General features: G+C 45.8%; 1 protein-coding gene across 1 annotated transcript in view; it reads right to left on the bottom strand.

Annotated features, from left to right (window-relative positions):
- Positions 1–6,041: 6,041 nt before the first annotated feature.
- Positions 6,042–15,318, bottom strand: part of LOC139054794 (uncharacterized) — an 85,215-nt gene continuing 75,938 nt past the window's right edge. The window contains exon 6 of the mRNA XM_070532415.1: positions 6,042–6,169. Coding sequence (XP_070388516.1) covers positions 6,042–6,169 — 128 coding nt within the window. The remainder of the gene's footprint in view (positions 6,170–15,318) is intronic.

The raw sequence follows: 15,318 nt of genomic DNA, 5'->3' as shown, positions 1-15,318 counted from the left end.
CAAAGCATCGAAAATGGCTAGCGGTGATCTTCTCCTAGAGCTCCGCGATCAGAAACAATATGAAAAACTGTCCAAACTTGTATCTTTTGGGGGTGTTCCACTCACAGTGACCCCACACCGTACCATGAATACTACTCGTGGCGTTGTATCGGATGCTGATCTGCTAGAATTGTCTGAAGCTGAACTTCTAGAGGGTTGGAATGATCAGAACGTGATCAATGTTAAGAGAATTAAAATAAGACGTGACGGAAAAGAAATCAATACCATGCACCTAATACTTACATTTGGCTCAAGCAACCTACCTGACACTATCGAGACAGGGTATGTGAAAATCCGAGTGAGACCGTACATTCCAAATCCCCTACGATGCTTTGTTGCCAGCGATTCGGCCACAGCTCACAGAATTGCCGAGGCCGCCAGACATGTGCAAAATGTAGTTCCCGTGACCATGCCTCTGAAACGTGCGAAAACGCTCCACACTGCGTGAACTGTGATGGCGAGCATGCCGTATACTCGCGGTCATGCCCGTCTTGGAAGAAAGAAAAAGAAATAGTCACTATCATAGTAAAAGAAAACATATCATTCAAAGAGGCACGCAGGTGGGTTGCATACCTTCCTAAGGCCAGTTTTGCCGAAGTGGCGCGTCAGGGGGCAGCGCCACAACGGTCTCCGGCGGCTGTCCGACCCACACCCAGTGAGGCGGCAGTGAGGCCACCCGCCCCCCCCCCCCCCCCCCGGCGGCCGCAGCTGACACTGCTACGCCAACACAGCAGTCGGGGCCATCGACCTAGAAGGTGGGCGCAGCCGAGGCTGCCCCAACCTCCCCGGCCCCTTCCAGCGCTGACAACAACCGGCGCAGCCAAATCCCTCAGGGAGCCCGATCGACCTCCGGGCTGGTGGGCGCAGGGGTCTTGCCCTCCAAGGTGGGACCCTCGCTGGTAACTTCTCGCTCGAAAGAGCACGTGTCCGGCGCCTCACTAGAGGCAATGGCCACTACACCTACCCTCAAGGCGCAACAAGCGCCTAAGGAGCGGCGAGGCTCCCTCGAGCGCTTCAGAAAAAGCAAAACCCCGGTTACAGGGCCTCGAAAGAGCTCTGTAATCTAAGGCATAACTTCTATTTCCGTACACACAGCACCAAATTAACTTCAATATGGACACGCTAATTATGCAGTGGAACGTCAGAGGTCTCCTAAGAAACCTTGATGATGTTCAAGAACTTCTCTACGAACTCACTCCAAAAGTGATGTGTGTACAGGAAACCCATCTTAAATCTAAACACACTAACTTTCTTCGTCATTATGTTATTTTTCGTAAAGATCGTGATGATGCCATCGCATCATCTGGTGGTGTAGCCATTATACTAGACAAAGGTATAGCGTGCCAACATCTACAACTACAAACGCCTCTAGAGGCAGTGGCCGTTCGAGCCATACTTCTAAACAAACCTATTACTATCTGCTCTCTGTACATACCCCCGCATTATCAGCTCCATAAACATGAATTCCATACATTAATAGATCAATTACCTCAACCCTATTTGGTCCTAGGAGATTTAAATGCACACAGCAACCTATGGGGTGACTCTCATTGCGATGTGCGAGGTCGACTGATTGAACAGTTTCTCTTTTCTTCTGGTGCATGTCTTGAGTAGTAAGGCACCTACATATTATAATACTGCACATAAAACCTATTCCTCTATAGACCTCAGTATTGCATCTGCCACCCTTTTACCTGATCTTAAATGGAATGTTATGAGAAATCCGTACGGGAGCGACCATTTCCCGATAGTTCTGTCTACACCGAAGATGAATGAAGGTTTCCCACAGTTTCCTCGGTGGAAAACTGATTCAGCCGACTGGGAACAGTTCCAAAAAATTACTCTGATATCGTGGGCTGACATTTGTGCTCTAAGCCTGGAAGCTGCGGTTGAATACTTCACTTTTTTTCTGATAGATGCCGCAACCAAATGTATCCCAGAAACAAAGGGGTCATCTAACAAGCGCCGTGTTCCGTAGTGGAACGAGGAGTGTCGTAACGCGCGTAAAAAGGAGAACAAAGCATGGGGGTTGCTCCGCGATTCTCCGACGGCAGAAAACCTTGTTAATTTCAAGCATGTCAAATCTCAGGGAAGGAGAACGCGCCGACAAGCTAGAAGAGAGAGATGGCAAAAATATATATCAGGAATTAACTCTTACACGGATGAGACAAAGGTCTGGAATAGAGTGCACAGAATAAAAGGTCGACAACCTTACTCGCTACCTTTAGTAAATACACAGGGAAATAGCATGGAAGACCAGGCGAACTTTTTAGGCGCACATTTTTAACGCATATCCAGTTCGTCGCACCACTCTGACACATTTCAAACACAAAAAACACGAATAGAACGGCAGCAGTTAGTACAAAAAGTGCAAAACGTGAGGTATACAATAGACCATTTGGCATAGCAGAGCTTCAAGCAGCACTAAACGGCTGCAATAAATCTGCCCCAGGCTCGGACCGCATAATATATGAAATGTTAAAGCACCTGCCATCTGAAACACAGAGAACTCTTCTTTTCCTTTACAATGGTATATGGTCTTGCGGCCAGATTCCCTCTGTCTGGAAAGAGGCCATTATAATTCCCATTCTCAAACAGGGTAAGGACCCCTCCTTGGCAAACAGTTATAGGCCGATAGCGTTGACAAGCTGCCTGTGCAAACTCTGAAAAGATGGTGAATAAACGCTTGCTCCACTATCTGGAAACCAACACAATATTAGACCCATACCAATGCGGTTTCAGGGAAGGTAGGTCGACGACAGACCAGCTTGTCCGCATGGAAATGTACATCCGTGAAGCCTTTATCCACAAACAGCTTGTCGTATCTGTATTCCTTGATATGGAAAAGGCGTATGACACTACGTGGCGCTTCGGGATCCTTCGGGATCTTTCTGGAATGGGTACACGTGGCAACTTGCTGTCCATTATTGAGAACTACCTGTCTGACAGAACGTTTCGTGTTAGAGTTGGCAATGTGCAGTCACGATCATTCGTACAAGAGACAGGTGTACCGCAGGGTGGAGTGCTGAGTTGTACGCTCTTTATTGTGAAAATGAACTCCTTACATACCATCATACCTCGCACACTCTTTTACTCGGTTTATGTAGACGATGTACAGATAGCTTTTAGATCATGCAATCTTAGCATCTGCGAGAGACAGTTACAGCTTGGCCTGAACAAACTCTCAAAGTGGTCAGAAGAAAATGGTTTTAAATTTAACCCTCAGAAAAGCACATGTGTTCTCTTCTCAAACAAGAGAGGCATATCACCAGGACCCACTATTCACCTTAATGGACAACGACTGTCGGTCAGCCTTGAACACAAATTTTTAGGTATTATCTTGGACACAAAACCTAATTTTATTCCGCACTTGAAATATCTCAAAGCGAAGTGTCTGAAGACAATGAACCTGCTGAAGCTACTTTCTCGAACAAACTGGGGCAGTGACAGGAGGTGTTTGCTTAGCCTATATAGGAGCCTTGTACGATCACGCCTCGACTATGGAGCTGTGGTGTACCAATCCGCATCGGATAGTGCTGTCAGAACTCTCGACCCAGTCCACAATCTAGGCATACGGCTGGCAACAGGCGCATTTAGGACAAGTCCTGTGGAAAGTCTGTATGTGGAGGCGAACGAATGGTCGTTACATCTGCGCAGAACGTATCTAACCTTCTCCTACTTTTTAAAATGTAAATCGAATAACGAACATCCGTGTTATTCAACTGTACATGACTTATCTTCTGCAAGACTTTACCATAACCGCCCATCTGTTCGACCTCCTCTATCTGTGCGCTTAGAACTGCCTCATGAAACTGGTATATGACATCGAGAAACAGTCCTAATGACTCCCACTAACATTGCACCACCTTGGGAATGGCAGAATATCCAATGTGATATGTCTTTCGTCGCACTAACAAAACATGCACCTCAGGTACACATACATTCACATTTCCTCGAACTCCAGGCGAAGTACTCCTGCGCGGAGTTTTATACAGACGCTTCAAAGTCTACTTATGGTGTAGCCTATGCAGCTCTCGGACCGTCATTCTCAACGTCCGGTGCACCAAATCCAAACACCAGCATTTTCACAGCGGAGGCATACGCGATCCTCTCTGCTGTGAAACATATAAAACAAACAGGTATAATAAAGGCTGTCATATTCACAGATTCATTAAGCGTTGTTAGTGGCATATCAAATCTACGAAAACACAACAACCCTATCCTTAATCAAGTCTACAACCTTCTATGCTCAGCCTATATGTCGAACCAAACAATTGTTCTTTGTTCGGTGCCTGGCCATAGAGGCCTAGAGGGCAACGTAGCTGTTGACCAAAGGGCTTCATCTGTAGCTTTTGTGATGAAGACCTCAATATACCTGTACCCTACACAGATCTTAAGCCTTTCTTACAACATAAACTACGGAAATATTGGCAAAGGCAATGGGACACTCAGGTATCCAACAAACTGCATCTAATCAAACCAAAGATAGGCAACTGGATCTCTGAGAAAAAAACAAGACACCAGGAAGTACTGATCTGTAGATTAAGAATTGGGCATACCTATAGCACTCATTCGTATATTCTTACTGGAACTGACCCTCCAACATGCACTAGGTGTGGCAGTAGACTTACAGTCCTTCATGTTCTCGTTCAGTGCCCATTATTAGAAATGGAGAGAAAAAACTTCTTCTTTTTCTTATACCATCATATTGTACCTTTACACCCAGTCTTCTTTTTAGGCAATGAACCTCTATTTAATTTTAAATTAGTTCTCAAATTCTTAGAAGAAACAAATACCATAGACATTATTTGGCCAGGCTATTTGTAGCACAGCCTCTGCCTAGAGGCTGAAGCTGCAATCAAATCACTTACAGAGCACATGCCTCGCAGCCCTTGCACTGAAGGGCTCAACCGAGGCACTGGTGCTGCTATAAATTAACATGTTTTAGTATCTTATCGTTCTCAACGTACTTTTACAACCATAGGACTCACTTTTCATTGACATTGTTTTAATTGGTACATATTTTACACCATTTACAGCTTTTACTCGATTACCGGCATATTCACCGATACTCATTGCCATCCATCACCAAATGTCATGGCGCTCTTTGGCCAGTTCTTGTCCTTGCGCCAAGAAACAATATCCATCATCAATTAGTGTCATGAAGCTCTCATTCACAAATTGTCGACATAATGTCGTCGCTTCATCATCCTCGTCATAATATTCCCTTGAAGAGGCTGTAAGGTAATTTAATAGTTTATGAGACTGCGCTGGTTTACAATTTTCAAGCAGCTTCCATAGACTTGCTAGCTCTATTGGTCTGTAACAGCTGGCTAACGCAATGTAAATAAGACGAATATACGCCACGCTTTCGCATCTCATCTCGTAGTGAAAAGTTTTGCTCTGCAGCATACTTCAACGATCGTGTAAGAGCAACTGAAAGTCTGCTTTTGTGGTGCCTCGTTTGAAAGTGTAGTATGCGCTGAAGAAAGAGAAGTAGACCTGCATTGGTTCGTTCATTTGAGTGATGCAATGAAGTGTTTTTGAAGAGTGATGAAGAGTGACGCAATGAAGATTTTTGATGCCTTTGATACGGTAATGTAAAATTGGCATTCCAGAATTTACTTTGTTTTTTTTTATGAAACGGACCCGGTAACCGTTCAATATATGACTTGCTATTTTGACACTCATTGTCTATTTTCTCAATCACGTTACCTAATGCCTCGTAATAGTTCAATAGAAAATATTTATGTAAAAGATTTAGTACTTAGCATATTGTGTAAGCACAATCTTTAAAGGAAAATGGCTTTCTCCAAGGAACTGCAATTATATGCCATTTGCTCTCAAAAGAGAGGAATCTCGCAGGCTGCTTCTGCATTCGACTGCTATAAAATGCTTCAGAATCTTTGAGGGCGTTCTTGTCTTTAGGTCCAAAAGTACTGTTTTGCTGTATTCGAATGTCCCATATTACACAACAATGTTTTGCATCACCGGGAGCATTTTTATTGGCAGCTCTCATCGTAGATCTGGTAGGTAGGGTGGAATCCACAGAGCAGTTCGAAGATATACTCGCAACATGGATGGGGCTGGCCGAGTTCAGCACCAGTCACCCACATGCTGCAACCTTTACCTGCATAAAAAATTGTACTAATAAGTTTTTAAGATGACATGACGGCAAAGTAATGTAATGAGCAATACCTACATTAACGGTGGACTGAGAAGACATTGTAATATGGAAAAAGTGTTCATTCAGTATGGCACAACTGCCTCATCTTTAACGGCGCAACGATACACCCTGATTGAGCACTTTAAGCGTCTTAAGAAATCTTTGCACTTTCAGCCGCTGCTGCGTGCCTTCTTTTGGTACTTAACGCCACATTTCTTCGAATACATATTATATTATGTCCGTTGTTACTGTCTACTTGCACTTCCTCGATTAAACCCCTTATTGACGATCACCAGTACTACCGTAATACTTACTGCAGTTTGGAGGATGGCTGAGGCCCTTCCTTTCGAATCGCTTGATTGATACAACTTACTGGCCAGCGAGAACTCCCACTTGGAAGTAGACGTAAAAAATCGTTTCTGAAGGTACTAATGTATCTATGTACTTACGGTACCTGAGGCGCGCATGCATCAATACTGTAGGGGGGAGTGAGGAACAACAATGTAGCACATTCGGTGGACATAGATGAATTGAGACGCAGACAGATACTCTTTCTCTGTTCAGCTTAGCAAGAAATCGAAAAAAATCAAGAAAATAATACAATTTCAAAAAATTCAGAAAATGGCAATCAACTATACACTTCGGACACATGAAAAATTATGTATCTTAAAACAAATTTTGCAGATCCCATGAAAATCTTGGAACCTATGTGAAGCCTGACATTCGGGAAGCATTTATTAAACTGCTATATATTTGCTCCCTTTAGTACTGCGTCATTGGCGTAAAGGAATCCAAAGTGCGCACATCGTGTTCTCGTGTACGTGTTCTACGAACCTGACAGAAACAGCGATCACGGCAAAAGAGCTAGTACGCGTTGGCAAGGTTGAAATAGATGTGTTATTGTTTCCTAGCGCTTACTTAGTGTTATACTTAGACACCTGTGCTGGGGCACTGAGTATCGCGCCCATCACTGGGCACGTAATTGAGTTTTTCAAGTATAAGCTTTTCCGATGGACAGCAGCAGCAACGAATAGCACCCTGTAAGCACGCTCAGCAATGTCCGGGATCAAAAAGCTTACGCTGTGAAAGGAATATCGGCAGAACGAGAAGAAAGCAAAAAAAATCTAAGAAGTACATGAAGCTACAGGCTCTTATACTCATGCATGGTGCGCTGAAAAAAAGAAACAGGCCTTAAAACCTAGGCTCTAGAGACTTCATCGGGCAGTTTAAGGGGCGACCTGTGCGGTGAAACGCGTAGTTCTCTTCACTAACAGACTTTTCGGTTTATGTTCCACTTTGTGAGAGCTTTTTTTCTTGTCCTATTAACTGAGGCACCTTTTCAACTATGAAAAAACTTAAGAACTTTCGTATGAGAGCAACGATAAACAAAGGTACTTACCCTCGCATTTCGGCATGTTTCTATCCCAAAATATAATTATTTGTGGTTTATAGAGCGGCTCTAGGCTGGATCTGCTGCAGCTTATCAATACTCAACTTTGTCAAGGCATCGCAGGCACTGTACTCCTATTTAAGATAAGGTTAAAGTTAGACCTATATACGAAACCCTTTCTGAGGTGAACTGGGGCTGGATTGAAGTTACGTTGCAGAATGCTTAGGCAGCTGTTTGGCCTAAATAGTAGCTTACCTACTTGCGTATTCATGAAAACATTGTTCATGCAAATGACGGATAAAGTTTTGTATTCAGGTAACCATTCATAAAATCATGAATCTTTCTTTTTTCTAAAGGCCATAATAGTATTTGTATAAATCTTCATGTGAGGCACTGGGGCATTATAGAATTTATGCCAATTTACAATCGAAGAGCATCCCCTTGGCGCGTGGTATTTCAATGAATCGAGCAGTACACTAAGCAGAAAGAGACATGATCACCAATGTCATTCATAAATATCAGAAATATCAGCGGTCTCATCAATGATCACCGAGGGTCACCCGAGACTACGCAACATTATGACAGCGTTTATCATCAAGGATGACTCAATGTTAATACAAACAGGTCTTTATTCATGTTAGCAGTGCAGTAGCCGAACTAACAAGCGAGAACTTTGGCAATGCAAAAGGGGACAACTGCAATTAAACACTTTCCTAAAATCTGAACCAGAGCGGTCAATCTATTAGCCATAATTTACTCTGCAATATCGGGAATAAACTCCATCTTCAGTGTGTCGCACGAAAAGCCAGTCGTGAAGCCATGTTGGGTTGCTCAGATGAAGAGGAGATTTAGAAAAATAATCATAAAGCCGTGTAAGTCATGGGCTGAATGGTGCACTCCTCATTAATATATTCCTGTAGTTATAAGTATACTGGGAAACTGCACTTTATGACCGTGCTTAGTGTACTAAATGTACAGGGGTGGTCAAAAGTTCCGAGGCCACAGCGTGTTCGACAACGTTTTCTCTCAAGCAAGTTCCACGGTTGCTTGAGTAATTTTGGCACTCGGAAGCTCTGGGTGGTGAGAAACAGTGCACCTTACCCTCTTCGCAAAAGCCTTGGGGCTCTTATAATCAGATACCTGACACGCCACCTGGGCATGAAGTAATCCTGTTCGCGCAAGCTGAGGCCTGGAAACTTTTGACCACCTATTTACTTGCAATTCATGGCCCACTTTTGCTTCGTTTATTTGCAAGGGGCAGCACATTCTGTCTGTTGATACTTTCCGCTATGGTCATATCTACCTAGTGTTCACAAACTGTTTCCCATATTTAAATTTGATCTTTTCTCGGCAGTCTTTATAAGAACGGGAGAAAGAAAGTGTTGAACATCATATCTGAAATCAAGAACTTACCGCTGTGACCTTCCAGGTGATCCTTTTGCTAGATGCGTCAGCAAACCATCGACTGCGGAATCGCTAAAGGTCCACTCACACTCTGCCAACCCGAAACCCATTTCGGTCTTCTAACTGCCAGCGACATCATTTTTCTCTTCCTGTCGGCGCCTCTCTCACAGTGTACCGACACCAACAATCTGCCGACAGCCGGCGGAGAGTTCGGCTTGGGTGCAGTGGGACAGAGGCGCAGACATGAAGGAAAAAAACGCTGTCGCCGACAGTCGGCAGGCCGAAATCAATGTCGTATTAGCCCAGCTTTAATGAGCCTGAAGTAGTGTGTCTACGATTATCGCCAACTCCTGTGCACTGAAACCATTCTTAGGAACCGCGCTAACCCTTCTCAACTGGTATTGCCGACACCATAATCAGGATTGAGCGCATGCTGTATCATCCGAGTTTTTGACATTTCTCTGGGAAAGATCACTCCTACTGCAATGGAGTATTTCCAGCTGTTTCGTAGCTGCATAGTTGGTCAGAATATTTGTGCAGTCTTGTACATAGCAACAATCACCTATTTATTGTGGACATGTTCCACAGTAAATGACCGCTCTTCATGGCAAACTGCAACCACAGTGCGTTACTGCTCAATGACAGGATTATGTTTGGATTTTCGATATACTGTACAGAATTATTGTGCAGGGGTTTGTTTAGACACCACGAAACTAATTTAACCAGGTTAACTCGATGTCGTCATAAGCAATGATGGCTTTAACACATAGTAGGTACTTGTGCAAGTCGAAGTGATTTCTTAGCACACATTTCATCTTCATAAATGCACATGCAGTGACTCAAACAAAACCACGCTCTTTACTTTAGCAGTGTCATTATTTCTTCCTTGCATGTCTTGCAAACTTAAGGCAATCCAAACACGGCTGCAATATTACCTGGAACCGCCCACGTTTCTGTAGTGTGGTTGCTTCTACAACGTATTTTTTTTTATTGTGATAGCAATTACATGGACACTCCGGGTGCGTTCTTGCAGTTGTCGCCAGCATGATGTTCCGTAGAAAGTCCAAAGGCGATAACTCAGTCATCGCATGCAGTATGCTGTGTGCGCGAGGGGAAGCGCGCGAGCGTGAGCGGACAATCACGACTCAGTCCACGCGCGAAAGGGAGGAAACGGGGCGGAAGCGCGCCGTTTTCGGTCGCGCGCAAGGAACATGTTACGGTGCGGCATTATACGATTCGGCGAAGCAATGATCAACGGGCGCGAAAAGGTCGTCGAAATAAGGGCCGGCAAGCAAGAGAGCTATTGGCAGCCACTCGGGCAAGCGGCCGAATATAGCCGAAGGCAAGTTTAGAGATTGTGTTTTTTCTTTGTTTCGTCGGCGCGACCGAGACGCCCCGACAGCTTTTTGCAAGAACCCCTGTGTATTCTCTTCTTTCCCACGGGTGCATTGTGAAGCTTACTAAGAAAGTCGGGGTGCGAATACTCCGAAATATGTGGTGTCTATGTGTGATCCTGTGCCCACAAATTACTGACAGTGCATGTGTGCCGACAGCGCTGTATGGCCGGCTGCCATCGTTTCTCCTGTGTTTGTGAACGAACAATAGAGGCCCGCCGCGCACTCAAGGGTGTGCGTGTCTGACGCAATACAAGTGCCCGCCTTCTATAAGCAGGGGGAAATAAACCGTTCCCTCGCCCCAACATAAAAGGGGCGCAGCCAAGACCTTGGGAGGAGCCGGGATTCAATTGGGTGAACTTGATTGCATCGTTACGAATATTTGCCGTTCCTCAACACAGGGAACTATGGAAATGAGAAGTTATTTAAACGCAGGTATCAGACTGAGCTAAGCAGTCTAGAAGCTAAGCCTACAATTTGCTGAGAAGAGTCAAGGAGCTAATGCCGTCCAGCCTCGCCTTGGCCGCCTAACCGTTCCTGAACTGCGAGCTATTGGTTGACGTAAGTGATGACAAACCAACGCCTGCAACGAAGCTCACGGTAGTTCCCCCTCAAGCTAGCTCAACCTGCTCGGGGGAAGACGTCAGACCTGGACTCCTGGGAAACCCAGCCCAGCACTCTCATCCACCGCGAGGAGGTTGGTTTTCAGCGTTCTTCGTGGAAAGCTCTGCCGTCGACTCCACACTTTATGGACTTGCTGCTGCAGCTCGGCCATGCGTATGCCATTATTTCTTTTCTTTCAACTCTGTTTAGTTGATCACCGTTAAGTGTGTTCTGTGTAGTGTCTTGTGTTCTATATTTACTGTTAACTGTTCGCTGTATTTCTTTTGTCTGCATCATTTATAAAGGTTATGTGAATGTGTTAGTGTTCTTTTGTTGTTTGTGTTTCTTTTAATTTGTCTATCGTCGTCAGTCTACAAATATTTTTTTCTCTTTTTTCCGACTCTGCCTTATTCGCTGTGCTCGCTTGAGTACAGAACGACCAACCGGCTTGTATAGCACGTCGACGACTTCGCGCCGACGGCGAACGGGTGACAAGCCGTGATGGAATCGGAGCGAGGGCAGGTTGGGGGAGGGAAGCGTGGTATTGCTGCAGCAACTCGGTATGGCTCGGCTTCGCACGCTCGAGAGGCCTTTATCTCGAGAGCGATCTGCTCTGGGGCCTTAGTCTTTGTTGGCCGGCTGCTCGTAGTTTTCCGTGTTCTGTTCGCTGCTCTGTTTGTGTTCACGCGATGGACCTGCTACCATGCTTCCTCACGCCAGCGTTGTGACAGCGAGTGTCTACGGTGATCAAGTGCGATGTGCGAATGTTTGCGTGTACGCGCTGACACCATGCTTGTTAATTTAGTTAGTATGCGAGTGTTTAAAATTTTATGTGGCCATTAACACTGCTATCCGTACTTATTAGGGCTAAATAATAATTCTCTATCGCAATCGATGCTTCGCCTTTCTCGCGAAACTGCGACTTTTTCCTCGAAGCAGACCATAAACTTCCTTTTCATGGTCACTACAATAACACAGGGTAGCATACATATATCAGGTCAGCGTATACGTGCAGCCAGTTGAACTATCCCTACAGGTGTGCAGATTGCAGGCTCTATTTACTACAGAGTTTTACAGCGAAACAAACCCGACATAAATGTCAAATTCACCAAATATACGCCATAAGTAAGTGGAACAGCATCAAAGTTTTACTGAAAGTCTCATTGCAGGTATTTCTTCACCGCTGTCATCCACATCATTTTTTTCATGTGGACATGCATTCTAGTCTCAAGGGCTACAATTTGTATATTACAATATGTGCCATAAAGTGTATATATTGTTACAGGAAGGATAAAAGAAGATGAACGAAGATTGTGAGACGCTGGCTGCTGCGAGTTCCTGCTGTTCAGCCATCCTTAACTACACTGACTCTGCTTGTCTATATATATTCTAAATATAGTCTACCTATACTGCCAACTTTCCTGTTACATATTGGTGGGAGGTGCTGGGTACCATGGCTGCCAACGGAGGTCCGCAGTGGACGTCGCATCACCGTCCCCACTATGAATGACGGTGAACACGCGGGATCAACGTCGTTGCCGCCTCCAGCGTCACCGTCGCCAGATACGTCGCTTTCTCCTTCGGTTGTGCTTATGCAACACAAGGATACTGGAACTTTCTGCGGCACCGATGGCGCCGACGTTGATGAGTGGGTGGCGATGTACGAATGCGTGAGTGGAATCAACAGATGGGACCCTACGTTTATGCTAGCTTACCTGTTTTTCTACCTAAGAGGCACGGCAAACGTGTGGTACGAAACCATTAACAGGGGTTAAGCAGCTGGGACCAATGCAAGGTTGACACAGTTCTTTGGCAAACAAGGCGGCCGTAAAATTGCCGTAAAGCAGGAACAGGGCTTCCTGACGCAGTACCGCCCCGGAGGTCTTATGTCTCCTACATCCAGGGCATGCTGGCGCTTTGTCGTAAAGCTGATCACGACGTGACAACAGCTGAGAAGGTCGCGCATGTGCTGAAGGGCACTGCTGACAACGCCTCGCCTCGCCTGTACTGTCGCCAACCCCAGAGCCAACCAACGCCCTCTGACTATATTCGCTCCACCCCGATGCTTATCTCAGCATTATCGCAACCGACTGCGTGGACCACTGCGGATGACCAGACAATGTATTTCACCTGTCGTCGCATTGGTCATGTTACCCGATACTGTCGCAACTCGTCGCCCTCAGTACCTCGCACGCCGACCAACCTGAGATGTTTTGATGAAAACGCCCGCAATGTTTTGCCCACCGCCGAGTCTAACAGCGCCGACAACTCTGCTAGGAACACATGGTACCGTCACACCGTCGCCGCACTCACGCATCTTGTTCACGGCAAACACGTCGCCTATCTTCCCGTGCGGAGCAGCCACGCCGCCTTTCGTCCCGTCTGGTTTGTTTTTTGGCTGCACCCTTTTGAAAAACTAAGAAATGGAGCCCTCGGAGGTGATGCTACATTGCCTACTACTGCAGATAATCGCCTGTCTGTACTCTCAAGGGGAAGTGTAATTGACGTTCAAATAGACGACTTACCTGTCCAAGCACTCGTAGACACTGGCGCCCACGCGTATGTGGTGAGTGCTAGCCTACGTAGACATTTAAAGAAGGTCCTCACCCCAGCAGCTACCCGAGCGCTTCGTGTGGCCGACGGCGGCATACTGGTTGTTCTCGAAATGTGTAGTGCGCGTTTAAGTATAGCCGGCCAGCCTACTTCCGTTCTCTCTGCTGTGATCGACAACTACCCTCACAACGTTATCCTTGGATTGGACTTTTGATCCAATCATTCTGCTCTCATAGACTGCGCAACCAGCCTTCTTCAGTTAGAATTGCCTCAACTCGCCGATGCTGCGAGCACCACCCCACTGCACTTGTGCTCGCTTCACGATGTGCGTCTGTCACCCGAGAAAGTTACTTGCGTCAATTTGACCGCCAAGCCACATGTTTCTGACAGTGAATATGTACTTCGCCCCATCGTCGACGTGCTTTTGAACCGGAACGTTGCTGTTCCGAGTACGCTCGTCACGCTTACTAATAACGACGTCTTTCTACCGCTTCTCAATTTCAGCCTGTGTCCTCAAGTGCTTTCAGCCGGCATAATCTTGGCCAGATTTTCAGGTAGTTCCTAATTTCAAATTCGGAGTCCCAATGCGGAGAGTAGTTAATTAGCGCCAATTGCAGCTGACAGCTCTGGTTCCTTAACAGATTATTTCGCGAAAATGATTGTACCTGACCTCACCTCTGCACAGGCCACAAACATACGTTTCTAGCTCGAACGTACTGTGAAATCTTTGATTTCAGAGACAGGCCTTTAGGCCGAAAATGTCGTGTTCCCCATCGTATAGCCACTAGAGACACGAATCCTATTCGTCGGCGTCCCAATCGTGTATCGCATGCTGAACGTCGAGTCATCCAATCAGAAGTGGACAAAATGCTCCGCAAAATGGTCCGAACAATCGGACAGCCCCTGGGCTTCGTCTGTCGTTCTTGTGAAAACAAAAAAAGATGGTGCCTGGCACCTTTGCGTCGCTTATCGCCACTTAAACAAGATCGCGCGAAAAGACGTCTACCCACTACCACGCGTCAATGACGCCTTGGACTGCACCTGCCGTTCGTGCTGCCAGGCTGCACTCCAGCGATGATGGACAGTAAGGATTCGTCGCGTTGTTCTTCAGCGCGCATGTCGTTCATGTCAGTAAAAGCCATAACACACGGCACAGCACAGTAGTAGGATCATGCGCAGCAGGATCAGGAGCATCCATGTGGTGGCGATACAGGCAGTCAGGGTCCTTGTGAAATTTCTGGAGCTGCCAAGCCCAGGAATTTGAACAAAAGCGGTGGCTCTCACCAACTAATATTGAATGAGAGAGAGTAGAACTTATTGGAGGAAAAGAAGCTGGCTTTCTTAAAAGGAGATTGTGTAAATTTATCCTGCGACAAACAGTTACACAAGAATACAAATCTTATTTAGCCCTGAATAAGAGTGTTCTTGACATTGCAATGTTACCCTACAAAGAATTCCGAAAGCTGAGAAATTCTTTCACTGGACAGCATTTGTGAAAAGATCAAGTTGCTGAGGCTCTGGTTCCATTTGCTTTTGCAAGCGGCATGTTTCGCGGCTGCTTACGAGCATTATTTTAAACACTAACCTTCCGGACTGCCTACACGAGCGCTCCCTAGCAATCTCACGACACACACCAGCGTCTGCGACATACTACATCGCAGCAGCGCTAGCATTAGAGGTATTGATAGTATGAATCATCTCACTGCTGGCAGCCTCCCGAAGAACTAATAAGAAATCAGTTGATTGTGGACACAACATCAGGATCGACA

Source organism: Dermacentor albipictus, chromosome 1 (assembly GCF_038994185.2).
Source record: "Dermacentor albipictus isolate Rhodes 1998 colony chromosome 1, USDA_Dalb.pri_finalv2, whole genome shotgun sequence".
Lineage (NCBI taxonomy): Eukaryota > Metazoa > Arthropoda > Arachnida > Ixodida > Ixodidae > Dermacentor > Dermacentor albipictus.
Note: the sequence above shows the minus strand (reverse complement) of the source record. Positions and strands in the feature narration are given on the sequence as shown.